The sequence below is a fragment of the Carex rostrata genome, chromosome 22 (genome assembly GCF_964058835.1).
Source record: "Carex rostrata chromosome 22, lpCarRost1.2, whole genome shotgun sequence".
Classification (NCBI taxonomy): domain Eukaryota; kingdom Viridiplantae; phylum Streptophyta; class Magnoliopsida; order Poales; family Cyperaceae; genus Carex; species Carex rostrata.
Window position 1 is genome coordinate 2,301,229 of NC_135939.1, and position 15,960 is coordinate 2,317,188.

General features: G+C 32.6%; 1 protein-coding gene across 1 annotated transcript; it reads right to left on the reverse strand.

Moving 5' to 3' along the window:
- Positions 1-7,285: 7,285 nt before the first annotated feature.
- Positions 7,286-8,988, reverse strand: GASA6 (Gibberellin-regulated family protein). The gene is made up of 4 exons (XM_078324198.1): positions 8,828-8,988; positions 8,380-8,427; positions 8,224-8,254; positions 7,286-7,653 (listed from the first exon to the last, which is right to left on the reverse strand). The coding sequence occupies exons 1-4, from the start codon at positions 8,897-8,899 to the stop codon at positions 7,472-7,474; spliced, it is 333 nt and encodes a 110-aa protein (XP_078180324.1). The 5' UTR covers positions 8,900-8,988; the 3' UTR covers positions 7,286-7,471.
- Positions 8,989-15,960: the final 6,972 nt, after the last annotated feature.

The following is a 15,960-nucleotide window of genomic DNA, read 5'->3' on the forward strand; positions in this document are numbered from 1 at the left end:
ATATGTCAATAGCAATTGAACTGATAACCATAGCTATGAATCATGAAATGTCCCCAAATTGAACCCAAGGCTAGGGAATAATCTAACAAACAGTACAAGGCTTAATTTTCTATTCATGGATATTTCCAAAGATTGTTAAGACTCAGATTGATGAAAGCAAAAACTGTGAATCTGTTCTTTGTGCACTGTGACTCAGATCGAAGACATACATATATAACGATTGTAATTTTTGGTATATTTGAAGGACCCAAGAGTAAAGTGCACAAAGTTTGATTTGCTCGTCTTTCACTCGTGCATAGTATAGGAACTAAATGTCATAACTTAATCAGATTGACATTTAAATTAGACTAGACCACACCAATTACTTAAATTAATCAATAAGCCTAACAACGATGAATTACACTAAAGATAAGTTGTCAGGCCTCCCTAATTTTTGTTATTGAACTTCATGCAAACAATTTATGTATGTTAACATGAATTCATTTCAGGATATTGGTACTGGTATCTAGCTGAAATGCAAGACAGGCAAGATGAGACTATCGAAAATTAAGAATTCAATGAAGGTTAAGATCACAGATTGTGATTGATGAGTTTGCTAATTCTTTAGATTTTAAAAAGTGAGATAAAAGAGAGTGATAGATCATATTGAAGTTCCACTGCAACATATATATATATATATTTTGGTAGGTGAAGACTTACCTTGTGTTACATAATTTATGTATGTGAGTAGTAGCTCTACAAGAAATCTCATTTAGTAAAAATATTGTATAAATTAATATGATTAATAAAACTGTATGTATAATACACTCCAAGATTTGCCCATGTAAGTCAGGTTATGTTTGGATAGCAAATTTTTTTCAAACAGACCATATACTTATGCCTTCAAGATAATACATTAATCCATATCCAGATTTTATAATACACAAAAATACACATGCCCGGATTTTATAGCTAAAGGTCCCAAAATCAGATTCGATGGCTGAAACTGATTCCACTTACTATCTAATTAGTGAACTAATTACTAGCCTTAATGAAAGACAACTTCATCTATCTGATCTTAATTGCAATTCACACATTTGATTCGACATCAGATGTTTCCATTATGGGCTATGATCTTAAATATGCATCTATCTCCACATTTTATGGTCTTCTCACAGAATATATTCCATCATCTACAAAGGTTATCACCAGAAGCATGAGAATTAAACTGTACCTTCCAGGTTTCTTGTTTCTATGGCTTCAACTTCGACAAGTAGTTTTTTTATTTGGATTTCTTTGCATTTTTACCTTGTCAAATCCTATTTGCTGGAGATGTCTACGTGTAACTATGCTTGAGTTGAATTAGATGTCTGAGATGGTCCAAGGAACTTTGTTGTTCACTGTTTTGAAGTTCTTTTTGTGTGTATTTGTTTATTTTCTTTACTGTTTCTTGAGTTGAATTAGATGTCTGAAAGTCAAATGAGTTAGATAATTGAATGAATTTCACTACTGCCATTGCTTATTTGAAGGATGTGTGTATACAAGAAAGGCACATGTTGTTTATTTGAAGGATGTGTTTTTGTTCTTTATTGTTTATTTTTTGTTTTTGTTTACGTTCAATTTTTAAGAGTTGTGTTAGATTTTTCTACATTACAAGATTTGTGTTTATTATTACATTCCTATTGAGAAATCGAAGTTGTTTATTAGTTGTATATAATGAATTGGTTACAATTATGTGATGTTATGAGCAATTGATGTACACATTTAATATTACATTCATATTTAGCCATAGAAACGTTTGTGTAAACACTTTCTAAACAGTAAGCTGACTTTTGAAGAAAACATTGCAATTTATAAGGGAAGATTTGATACATGAAGAAACAACAATTGAAAAAGGAGTCTAGTGCATTGAAGAATTATAATTTTGAAGGAGAAAACATTTTAGGTATACCATATACAGTGTAAGTATGCTTGATAGCAGTATGCTTCACTGAGTATACTGACAATGTAAGATGTAAAAATTGCAAACTGGACCTTGCAAGTGCCATATATTCTATTTTATTCCTTTACCTTCTAATAAAACTAAGAATTACACATCCATTTGCAAAACAAACTTGCACAACATATATTTGATGTGCATCAGAAACCAATTAACTAAATCAAGTTAATTACACCAAACAACTATACTAGAGAATCTTACATTCATTTGCAAAAAAACATCACTACACGGATTTAACGACCACTTCACATACATTGAAATTACAGAAAAACAACAACATTTATAAAAAAATATCAGGTGGTCTCATAAGTGACCAGCAAATGGCAGCAGCTGGTGCATGCAAAAGCATGTGCGTCGTCCATCCTCGCATCAGCACAGTGCCTATCCCTTGATTCCTGGTATGTGGTGCCCATCCAGCCCTTGTTTACCGCTGCTTTAATAGTCAGAAATTGACAATACCCACTATCGATGCCTAAGAGTATGTCTTTACCAGCTTTTCCGCCAAAGATTAGGTCTTTACCAGCTTGCCTAATAAGAGTAGTTTAATACCGGCTGACTTGTACAAGCTTATATTCTAAGAGTGAGTACGCTACCTTCTTGATTATTAAGAATAATAAAGATATTTATTTTGAAACCTTCCTGGTGTCATTTACTTGAATAAAGAAAATCTTAGTAAATAAATGTGGGTGATCCTACTTAGAATAATACTTATTTTTTGGTGCGAGGTACTAATATAACTCAACTTTATGCATATAGGAAGGCTTCTGTTTAGAATGCTAAACATGCCTACTAAATGGCTTATGCTAGAACAAGTCAAAACTGCGTTTGAATGTGTTAGAGTTCAAGCATACATAGACAGTACCTGCTCAATTTCAGCCTAGTGAGCAAACTCTAGTTTCAATTAAACCCTAATTACAGCTATCAGTGCACATTAATGAAATCCTGATACAAAGTAATGAAATTTCATGTACAAATAAGGATAGCAGTTTCCATTTTTCTGAATTTATGTGTTTCAGCCCTTAGAATTTTCATTTTCTGGTTTAATGTGTTTCAATTTTTACAAGAGATAGAAAAAATGATATAACAATTACCTGGATAGGAGGAGGCAAGGAGCGGGTGGAGAGGGTGCAGATCGTAAGCGAGTTCACCAGAATCGCTAGGCGACGGTTGGAGGAGAGGGGGAGTGTGCGCGAGAGTCATGAAGGAGAGGACGGTAATTCATGAATTGTAAAATTACAATTCTCAAGATTGAAAAATCCTAATTTAAATTCATGAATTGCAAAATTACAATTGTAGTCCGTCATAGGTTATACAAAATCTCAATTTAGAAAACAATTACGAGATTGCAATATCACTGATTGCTACAGCTATTAATAGATGGTAGGCAAGTGCATTACTACAATATTTGAGTTTTTTACCAACAAGGCTGGAATAGACAGATATGAAAATTCAGTCGAAAACGAACCATGAGATCTGCTTCAGCATTAGACTATTGAGTCGAAGGGTACACCAGCTGTTGGCTCTCCTCCATAAACACTGTCATAATAAGAATGTCTTATTAAGTGAATGGAACATCTCAATGAGGCTATTAAATTAACCTAAACTTTTGGGTGAAACTTAATTGTAAAATGATGAGTGGTTCATGTAGAGTAATGGCAATTCAAATATTAATTGAAGAAAGTTTCCTTGATTTGTGGTAGTTACTCCACCTGATTCAACTTTGAACAAAAGTTGGTCATGACCCAACCTAGAGAATGATTTGGAATGAAAGGTGCAGTACGAAATTAAATTTAGCTAAGAACAAAAATTTAAGATGCAGCATTTTTAGTTTCAGTTTGAAAACACAAAAATATTTAAAAGAAAGAAAAGAAAATACCTTGATTTATAAGGATCTGGAGGAAACGTAAGAGGAGCTGTGTCAGGTGGCAGCCGGAGGTCAGCGTCCTGTTCAAAATTGACAGACCTGTGCGAGAGAGGAGAGAGCAGCGAAAAGGGGCATCAGGATTGTAGCGAGAGAGACGACCGCGGGAGAAGACGCACTGAGAAAAAGAGAGAGGTGTTCGTGTTTTCTCTTTCGCGAGAGAGAGAGAGAGAGGGGGGGGGAGGGGGCTGGTTGCGACGCGAGAGAGAGAGGGGGTAGGGTCTGGTTGCGATACTCGCGATAGAGGGAGAGGGGAAGAGGGCTGAAATTTTTTGCCGTGAAAGTGAAGAGGAAGAACGAGTGTATCCTCTGCGGAGGTTTTACCTGCGGTGCTGTGCGGTGGTTTTGATCTGGTTCGTTTTGTTTCGGATCGGACGGATCAGATCAGATCTTATCCGAATTTTAAAAAAACTCAAAATTTGGTGAACCCTTAATCCAGTCCGTCCGATCCGAAACGAACGGATCAGATCAAAAACACCGCACAACACCGCAGGTAAAACCTCCGCAGAGGATAGCGAAGAACGAAAGAGACGCCTCAGTGAATTCGCTAGCTGACTAAAACCATCTCTTCCAACTTTACCCTTTCATCAATCTTAATTGATTCAGTCCATAATTGATACTGTAGTGGCAGTCCATAGAAGCAACCCCCTAAAAAAATATATGCTCTAATCTCTATAATTTTCATTTTCTTTCATGTCAGCTCTCCAAATATTATGCCAAGGTTGTCTGTGAAATTCAAAAAGCGCCAAGTGGTAAATAAAAGGAACAAATATTAGCTCAAAAATGATTCATAAGACTGCCTATATATTGAGAGGTTTTCAATAGTAAAAATATGTATCAAATTAATCTTCTCTTTTATTTTTTAAATACACTAGTCACATAAATCTAAATAAAATACTACAATATGTGAATATTGTGGCTAAAATATTAGAAAAAAATGCATCATTTATTGGCATATAAACAAATCAATTTAGATTGGTAATAAGAACATGAATTTAACTAGATCGGTAATCAAATTAATAATTCATGCTAACAATTTGTGATCCAATTCAATTTTATATAATTAAATCAAAAATTGATAATTTTATCAGATACTTTGTTCTAGACCATTATTAGTTTTCTCCACATAATTAATTACAAAATGGGATACAATTTCAACAATATTTTTTTTAAAAGAGGTATATACCCAATCCCTGTAAAATTCGACAATTTTTTTTTTCAAATGGTAATGTGAGTAAAAAATTGGCTGCAATCAATATATTAGAAAGATATAATTTGAGTTTTTGTGATGAGGGAGGGGGAAGACTCGAATAATGGCAAAGATAGTGGCAACAAAGTAACTGATTGCAACTGTTATGACAAATTTTGCGCTTTTAATACAAATTTTTAGTCCAAGAATCTCTAAATTAAATATACATCTCACAGAATTGTAGAGGGATTAACACTATTGCAGCTTTGAAAATCTAATATTGTAATGTAATACAACATTAGTTGTCAATTTATATTTTAAGAAATTTTATGTATAAATTAACATATAATTTTTCTCAAAACTGATCATGTTAATAAACATGAAGTTGTTTTTATTAGTTAACAAAAAAAATTATTGATAGAAAGAAAAAAAAAAATCCAATGCCCGGTCTATCTCTACCATGATGGGAATTATGCAAGCTATTGCAGCATCCAATACAAGGATATAAATCTGCTACGATCCTAAGGGGATTGTAGGGTCCTACGATTCTAAATCCAACGTTTCATTTGTTTTGAGATTCGTGCATAAAAAATAACTTCTATAGAGATTCGTACAACCCAAAAAATTAAAGGTTGGATTTAGAATCGTAGGACCTACAATCCCATTTGAATTGTAGCAGATTTATTTCCCCGATACAATTATGACATGTATGTAAGCCCAATCCTGCTGACTATTTCAATTTTGATTTTCGGCCTGGGAGTTGCACCTTCGGTTCACTAGTTTAATACTTAATTAATGAAGCTCGTTTTTAATAATTACACACAAAAGGATGACTTTGATAATTTATAGTATTTCAAACAAAGTTGATCAGATGTGAGACATATAATTCATTTTTTAAAAACTATTTAATACTATTTTGTGAGAAATGGACAAGTTAAGTGAATGATATATTCGTATCATTTAACATTTAATATGAAGACAAGAAATTTTCTATCATGCCTCGTAGTGTACAGTGTACACCATATGTGGTCCTATGGTTGTTCACTTGGGTAGAGCTAGAAAACGGAAAGGATCAAAATAGTTTATTGAGAAGATGCTAATAAATCCTGATTCTAGTGTCTGGGATTATTATTTGATAAATATAGAATAAATCCGAATGTGAAGTTGGTAGAAATGGCTGCAAAATAAATTATTTAGGCTCGACCAATAAAATAGGATGGTATGCTTTATTGTCAAATATATTCAGCTCTCTAAGAAAGGTGAAGAAAGCTGAGAAGGGCACAAGGCTTGATGAAGAGAGATGGCAAGATAAATGATGTTGTTTCGGTTAGAGAGGTGAAAAATAAGGTGTACAAAATTCTTTGTAGGGGATAAGCCTAAGCTGCAGTCAGGTCAGATTTATGAAGAGGAGAGCAAATTAAGCATTTGTGCCTGACACAATGATACCAATTTTGTATTACATAATGTGGAGAAAGTGATGAAGGAAAGCTCGTTGGCTATGCATAGTGAGAAACTGGCAATTGTATTCGGGTTAGTAATGAACTGAGCACCTGGATATGTTATCCGGACCCATAAGATTTTGAGCGATTTTGAGGGTTAGTGGGGATTGTCCTAATGCAACTAAGTACATTTTTTAGAGTTAGCGGGTTTAATTCAGATTCGATTGGAGACCCATTAATCAAGCAAAGAACAGAAATTCAGAATCAAACCGTGTAGACCGCTCATCGATCAAACCGTGTAGACTGCTAATCGGACAGGACTCGGTCCCATGGGCATCGGACACCCCCGCTCCCCACGCAAATAGAGGTATATTGTGGTGGGAGACACCGGCCCACAGGTTTCACCATTTTGGGTGTGGTGATTATTGGTGAAGGAAGAATAGTGGACATTGGTTCAGTCATTTATTTGCAATTTATTGGCGCTTGTAATATTGATAGAGATATAAAATGTTAAAAATCATTTTGTTTGAACAACAAGACGAAAATAAAACAACAAAAATTCTTGTTGTTCAAATCAACTTATTACAAGTACATCTCCCACTCATATACAAAGAAAGTTAAATTTAGAATTTTCTGTATTCTAATTTTACTGATTAGCCAACTGAGGATTGTCATAAAATTCTTAGCAAATATCGCATTTAGATTTTTCTATTTTTATATCAGTAACAATAACTACTACATAGATATCAATCAAAAGATTCAGTAAAACACAACATATCTTACTATAATAGCGCAGCACGTCGCTCCAATCCTAAACTCAATTCGAGTTTGATTGGACAACTCAATAACAATGCAAGGCGCTTCATACAAAATTAGTAGAGGATACAATAATGTAAAGTAATATGCTCCAAAGGCAAAATAATCTAAAAATCATGAGAAATAATTTAGGGGCATTTGGGGCCACCTCTTTTGGTCTTCCAGTTGTTGTAGCAGGGGCACTCTCCCTTGTTGCCATAGTAACCAGTCGGGACACAAAGACATGCCTGACAACATTTGTTGCAGAAGAAAATGCATGGCTTTTTGTACTGAGTTCGGGAGCACCTCCTTTGGCATTGCCCTGAGCATTCTGTTCAAATTGTTATACATTATTAGCATGTGAAATGTTTGTAAATAGCTTGTGATTTTTATGAAATCTATAGTGTGAAATTGGTTTATAGTGTGAAACGGGTTAAGAATCTGTTTGTGCTTCCCACTAGGCCACTACCATATGTTTGGTATTTGTACTGGATCCTCCAAGGTAACTCAAATTTTGAGTTTGGATCCGGATTGTCAGTCCAGCCCGAGGTGAAATGGACATGGCCCCTTTAAAATTTGCTCCAAAGCAGATCAGACGGTCTGGATCTAAACTCAAAATTTGAGTTACGTGATATGAATTCGTAGGAGAGTGGTGAAAGATGTTTACTGTGAATGCTTGGGATACTTTTTTATTGGGTCCACATGCACATTGATTCAAAAGATGTCTCATATATGTGCTAAGTTTGGTGGCCTTAATCATAAAACGAAATTGCATGCCACAATTGGAACTAGCCTCTAAAATATGTTCAATTAGGCAAAATATTTTGAGCCATTTTCTGGTTCTTAAAATATCTTTTGAAATTAGTTTTACATATAGCCAGAGAAATCTAGAGAGACTTACGGAAGCTTTGCAGATTTCCTCCTCCATTTACCTGAAATTAAAAATAAAATAAAATAGTTGAAAATAAGTAATTATAAAATTACAAATTTACTTGGATCCTTATACCAATAAATAGAATAAGATTGAAAATTGATTTTGAGAAGAGCAATTTCATACCTTCGATTCCAATTGATACTGCACTTCGGCATCATCTGTCCCCGTTATCTACAATAGATAAAGCAATGAAATGTAAGCAACAATTATATTGATAAACAACAAAGGTTAATTCAACTGGTTGGCTTATTCAGTTATTCTGTGCTACTTGGTTTATACTTGAACTGTTATGGATTGTCAAACTTGGGTTTACTTCTTACTGTTTTGAGTGAACTATTGGGCTTAATTAGCCAGAAATTACTGATAAAACTCCGATCTTCACACAAAGTATGAGAGAAATTGGTTAAAAAAGGGAATTCTTCTGTATACCCTACATGATCTACAATTGCAGTAGACAGGTACGCACTGGTACCAGTACCAAACTGTCTACAAGAGGATCCGCACAATGTTGTTACTCTTTCTTCCAGAGGGCTAGGAAACAAGCCACATTGCTCAAAAATAGTAATCAGACCTTGGATTCAGCCATGGAAAGGGCTAGGATGGCAACTGCCAAGAGAAGAAGCAACTTAGCCATGGCCACCATTGTCAAGCCGAAGAAGCAGTATTAAGTGTTCACCCAAGAGAAAGGAGAAAGGAATTTAGATTTGGTTTGGAGGGAAAAGGCCTTAGGTATCCAAATTTATAGACTTGTGGAGCATATGATAGGGGTATAGGGAAGCCAACAAAGATCAATTAAAGATTCTTTTAAGGTGAATAAAAGCACCCTCCTAACATGCCTAGGAAAAAAGTTTCTTTCAAAAGATAATAAATGTGCCCTTGTCTTTGCAATACAGCTACAAATGGGTTGAGCGGAAAAAGCGTGCTATGGTGTACTATAATGTGGCGTGACTCCTCGCCTACCTCTCAATTTTGATAATTACCTATAAATCTCTATAAAATTAGATTATTGTCTACTTCTATTACGGTTTATTGTCTACTCCTGTTGTAATTCTCTTCTAGTTGTGGCTTGATTAGGTTTTTTTCGTGTTAATTTTGAATTTAACAAAAATGAGTTTTGTTGATTTGAAAAGAAAGTGAATAGAGACTTTTTTGAAGAAGAAAGATTATTGAATACTTATTTTTAAATAGACTTGATGTATTAGTCCATTAAGTATAAAAATAGAAATAATTATTGATTCACAAAGAACCAAAAACATCTAGAAATTATTTGAGCCTTAACATTCAATTCAAACCATTGTGCCTTGTTATTTGACAATTTTAACATACAATGAATCCATTTATTTTTAAACTATCACAAAAATTATCTTAATCACAAAGTATAGTAAAAAAAACTAATTTTTAACCTGAATTTTTTTACCAAACTGTTTAGACATAAAAAGAAATTCATTTTTAAGAAAGGGTGTACTCACAATTTAATTTTTTTTATTAAAAATTTAATAATTAAATAAAAAAATAATAACTATTTTTAATAATTTATTTTTTGCCTACTCCTCATAAAAATCCTGGCTACGCCACTGCTCACACGCCTTGACTTTGGTCTTGTGTCGTGCCGTAACTAAGTTAATTTTTCATGTACCGTGTCGTGACTAAAATATCAAGGGACGATCACGGCATGCAAATGATCACGGCCCCAAACGTGCCTCGCGTAACTCACGTGACCATTTAATCGTAATTTAAGTTAGTTATTCAAGATTCATCATTAAATCAATATCTAATTATCCTAATTACACATGACTCGTGTGACTACGTGCCGTGTCGTGACTAGATTTTTTACATATTGTGTTGTGTCGTGCCAAAGTTTCAAAAGATGATCACTGCACACAAATGATCACGACACGAGACACATGAATCATGACAGGTAACTAATACACGTTCTGTGTCGTTCCGTGCCGTTCCGTAACAAAGCTAGCTCTGCCGGGTCATTTTTCCCACTCTACAGATAGGTCCCTTTTCTGATCTCGGTTGAGTGGTAACAGTGCAAATTTCAGGTATGACTGAGGGTATATTAGGTAATATAACGAAAGTTTGATAACTTGTTGTGGGACCCACACGGTAAAGGGTGTAAAATCTTTTGGCGCCTTTCACGGAGGTGGGGAGTTGGAGAGATAGGATTGGATGCATGTGGAGGTTCTGAAAATTCACGTGAAGGCAAACCATGACAGGGAACATGAGCCTGACCTAGCGGTGCTTTTTTAATTTATTTTTTTCTTTTTTTTGCCATTAGACAATACATACAGTTCATTACTGTTTTTAATCATCAAAAGATTAGTTGGGTTTGATGACTTGATCCATCTGCTAAAGATGCAGAAGGAAAACTGAATTAAATAGGAGAGAGAATATAGAATACCGGTCTCCCGGATTTTCATTGTATGGTACTGGTCGGTCACTATACATCATAACTGCTCTTGGGAAGAACGCCACTTAACTGTTCGCTCTATCTCTATCGGTCTATCCCACTAGTAGCACGGATCTTGATAAGTCACAATTTCACGTTACTTGGACGGTGGGACCATAATAGCTAGGTACATTGAACATCAAGAACATGAAATTAACGTACAGCTGTCTGTGAATGCAATTGAGTGTGTTTTATCTCCTCCTTTTAGGTTTTAGGTTTTTTTTTTTATTTCGGATATTATTGTACCAACCGATCTATTATATTTCTTTGATGAATGCTTGCGCTTGTGCTTCACAAATGATGAATTCCTCGAATCCAACGATTTACATATGTACAATGTTGCATAAATACAAGTACAGATATAAGGGGCGAAAACTATATCCGGGGGTGCTAAGCCACCCAACTTTGAAAACTTTTTTTATTACCAAGTATATATAAATTATATTATATTGTTCATTTTACATATATAAGCCCCCCCATAAAAATATTCAATAAATAAAAATTTAACTGCATTTGATCTTTTAGGAAATCAAAGGGCAAAATTTAAATAAAAATATATGAATATTATGTGTTTTTATTTAATTTTGATAGACATGACACTTTGTTGGTGTAGTTATTTATTATATATTTTGTGAAATCAAATAGTGATGGATTTTCTTATCTTGTGTTATATTGTGTTATGTATTTTTTATTAAAAATACTAATAATGATATTATTTAGCACCCCCTATATCTAAATTCTAGTTCCGCCCCTGCAAATATTATATCAAATACAATACGGATACAGTGATATGATAAATTTCAAAGCAAAACGGATACAATGATACTAATATCGATACGACAATACAATACAAAATTATATATAAAGTATCGGAATAACATAACATAGTTTGGATATCTTACGCCGAGTGATATCAACAATATCCTTTTTTTTTTTTGCTAGATCTTTTGATTCATGGCTCGATTGACAAAAGCAATTTACAAAAAAAAATTAAATTAAAATTCGATTAACAATTTAAACGGATATTATACCTCTGCAATTAAATTTCTGAGAAAAATTAATTTAACAAGTTAATTGTCGAAAAGATCATTAAAATATGTTTTATTTAGCAGCCACTAGTCGTTGATAATTAACTTTTGGTGAAAATGTACCAAATAGTTTCTACCAAGTTTTACAAACAAAAAATGTACCAAATATGTATCAGATCAGATCTAAATGTAGCAAATTCTAAGGCAAAACTGTCATAAATTTTGGCCTAAAACTGGTTTGGATTGAGCTTTTTAGCTAGAATCAAATCTTAACTAGTCTTGGAACACTATATATTTGAGCGAATTATGATTTTTGAGCAAATATAAGAGTTACATTTTTAAAATTCTTTTTTTCTCATTTATTAGGTCTTGTAGTATAAGACTAGTTTATTCTATTATGATGTTTGAATTTCCTTTTAATTTTTGTAAACCTGACTAATTCAACTTATATTCATATCTTCATATTCAAAGTTCAAACATTCAAACCGAAACGTGTTACGTGATATTCATATTAGAATGTGTTTGAAGATCAAATTTCAAATATTTGAAAAAAAAAATTGAGATATTTTTTAAAACAATTGTTTTAATATGGCAAAACAATAAATAAAAATTCTTAAAAACAAGGATTTTCTAAAATTCTAAAAAACAAGTAAAAAATTCAAAAAATGTAAAATGGTCTCGAAGTAATTTTAATATGAAGATCACGTTCGGAGATTCAAATAAATTATTTAAACTTTGAATATAAAGATATAAACAGAAAATAAAATATACACTTTATTCTCAGAGCATGATAAACAGCTCACCTAGGAAGCCCCGATTTTTTTATTTATATCCAAATATTTTTTTTTTAAATAACCAGTTTGACAAATCCAAAAAAGTATCCAAACTGCAAAATTTTTTTGCGGTTTTACAATTCCAAAACCATGGTTTAAAAAAAATTTTGCGGTTTTACAATTCAAAAACCACTGTTTTAAAAAAAAAGCACTGCAAATAATTTTTGCGGTTTCATTTTTTCTTCATTTTTCAGCTTTTTTATTTAAATAGAAATATTTATAATTTATTTATTTTTTTGTATTCAAATATTAGAAATATTTAATATATTTCTTTGAAAATAGATGGAATACTATATAATTTGATTTATTAGAAACACTGCTACAAATAATTCAGATCAACATTTTTCATGCCGGATTTTTTGCGGTTGTAAGAAAAATTAATATATTTCTTTATGTGCTATTGGAAAAAAAAAATCAAAATGCTTAGATTCTCAGTTATTGATCCCGGTTCAAAAGTCACTTCTAAGTAAATACAAAAAATATTGTCATCGTTCTAGTGCATTTAATTTATAAAAAGTTGTTTCTATTTTTGAAAAAAAAAACAAAAAATTTAAGTTATTTAATGATTGTTATTAAAAAGAATTCTCAAAATAGATACAACTTTTTATAAATTAAATGTACTAGAAGGATCACAATATTTTATGTATTATCTAGAAATGACTTTTAAACTGGGATCAATAACTCAGACTCCAAGCATTTTTATTTTTTTCCAACAACTCATAAAGAAATATATTAATTTTTCTTACAGCTGCAAAAAATCCGGCATGAAAAATATTAATCCGAGTTATTTGTAGCAGTCTTTCTAATAAATCAAATTATATAGTATTACATCTATTTTCAAAGAAATATATTAAATATTTCTAATAATTTTAATAGAAAAAATAAATAAATTATAACTATTTCTATTTAAATAAAAAAGCTGAAAAATAAATAAAAAAATTGAATCTGCAAAAAAAAATTGCAGTTTTTTTTGTTTTGTAAAAACCGTGGTTTTGAAATTGTAAAACTGCAAATTTTTTTTACTGTTTTAGGCCTTGAAACCGCAAAAAAAATTTGCTGTTTGGATACTTTTCGAAATCCAATGCCAAACTGGTTATTTTTAAAAAAAAAAATTTGGATATAAATAAAAAAAATCAGTAGGAAGCTACTAGTTAGTACTTAGTAGTGAGTCCGGCTAGTATGACATCGGTGTCATATGACACCAATTCCAAAATCTACTAGATATACTTGAAATGACTAATTCAAACTGTTCAAATCGATTTACTTTATGAGTGGTGCATTTACATGCATAATTTTTATTTTTTCGAGTTATTTTAGCGTCAAGTCAAGCGGTCAAAAATGTTGAAAAATGAATGCATTAAAATTAATTTAAAACTCTCACATTTGACTGCTTGATTTGATACTAAATAAATTTAAAAAATTATCAATTTTCATGTAAATGCACAACTAATGAAGTAGATTAATTTGAACATTTTGGATTCACCATTTGAAGTCGATTGCATAGATTTTGGAGTTGGTGTTATATAAGCTGAAATGACACTAATATCATACTAGCCAGACTTCTTAGTAGTTAGGGCACATTGTCGTGGGAATTTGCAGGAAATATGACTTTTTCCTATGAAGTATGAACTTATGAAGCGTTTAGACTTCGAACTTCCGATGTCCATTTTTAGGGCTGTCAACGAGCTGGGCTTTGACTTAGCTCATTAATTCTGGCCCGAGCTTGGACCGAGCGAGCTGGACCTAGGTCTCCTGAGCCAAAAGCCTTGGCTCAGCTTGTGATAAGCCAGCCCGAGCTAGCTCGCGAGCTGACGAGCTGGCTCACTAGGCTTTATTGGGTTGTTGTTATACAAATTCAAAAATATAAAATAAGGAAACTCATTCATACATGCAACAACCAAGCCCACTAAATATTATAAATACATGCAACAGTCAAGTTAATTCATGCAATTAAATTCATACAACATATAAATCAACACAAAATACGGAGGGCTAATGGGCCGAGCTGACTCGGTATGAGCTGACCTTTGGCTCAGCTTGTTTATTTTGGCGCAAACCTGAGCCGAGCTGGCTCGTTAACAGCTCGGTCCACTATTGAGCGAGCTGTTAGCAAGCGAACTAGAGGCGAGTCACGAGCGATCCACGAGCTACGAGCTTTTTTGCCAGTCCTATCCATTTTTGTTACCTATTACTTACATGGAAAAATAAAATGGCCTCCAAGCTCAATTTTTTCTTCCAAAGGCTAGAACTCGCCGGCCCCTACCATTCTTTTTTCCTTTATTATTAAAAAAAACAGAGTTTCTCAACGATTGTCATTGATATAGGTCTCTCTCTCTCCTCGTTGTTGTGTTGTTTCTAGTGCTTACTTTCAGTTTTATAGTTAATTTAACAAGAGTTAAGTCATCAGATTAACTCTATTAAATGCACACCATTGACCTTTTACATCATATATTCTGACTTATTTTGATTTCATATATTCTTAATTGGGATTCTTTGTACATATTTCCCTGAAAATTGAATAGTTTTACCCTTTGAGTTTTTTTTAACCAAAAATTTTCTTTAAAATTCATTTCAGGTAAAATTGGGTATTTGCCCATTTTACAGTTAAATTCACTGAGCAAATAGATTTTAGTTGTCAGAAATTGTGAATGTAACTACATTTTTTGAGAAGGTAATAGAAAAAGGTGAAAACTAAAAATTGAGATTGCATACCAGTTGATTTTAACAATTATTGGTTCAATAATTTTGGTCACAGTAGGGTATGGTATAGGGATCTGATTAATTCACTCTGCTACTGGATCTGATTAACTTGACCAATGATTTTGGTCAACTGTATTAAATGTGATAGAGTAACCTTCACTTTTTACTCGCACTCTTAAGGTAACTTTGTTTTTTTTGAAGGACAGTGTACCAAGGCACTGTCAATTCATTGATATATAAAAAAAGTTATTTACAGATAAGGTAACTTTGTTATCAAGGATACACCACGGCCCCTGGTGAAATTTTTATGATATAGCCAGTAAAAAATATGATAGTAATATACTTGTTTAGGAATATATACAGGCATGAGCAACCGATTTTTTTTTAAAATAGAACAATTTTTTTTAAAAAAAATAGAACTAATTTTAATTATTTTAACATAATAAACACTATTGATTTGCTTTTTATTGAAACAACTTCACCGACTCTAGAGATTTGACCAATCACAGATTCCTTAGAACCAAATTAAATTTCTCGCTCCACCGATCTCTAGAATTAGTGAAGCTGTTTTTTATAAAAATCAAATTAATAGTTCTTGTTCTACTAAAATAATTAAAATTGGTTCTATTTTGAAAAAAAAAAATATATGAGGAACCTTAGCTAGGCACCTTTGTGGAAAATAGAGAAC

Coding starts and splice junctions, on each gene's coding strand:
- GASA6 (XM_078324198.1), bottom strand. CDS start 8,899: ATGGTGGCCATGGCTAAGTTGCTTCTTCTCTTGGCAGTTGCCATCCTA. Junction 8,428..8,827: donor TTTCCATGGCTGAATCCAAG/GTCTGATTACTA, acceptor TATCTATTGTAG/ATAACGGGGACAGATGATGC. Junction 8,255..8,379: donor AGTATCAATTGGAATCGAAG/GTATGAAATTGC, acceptor TTTTAATTTCAG/GTAAATGGAGGAGGAAATCT.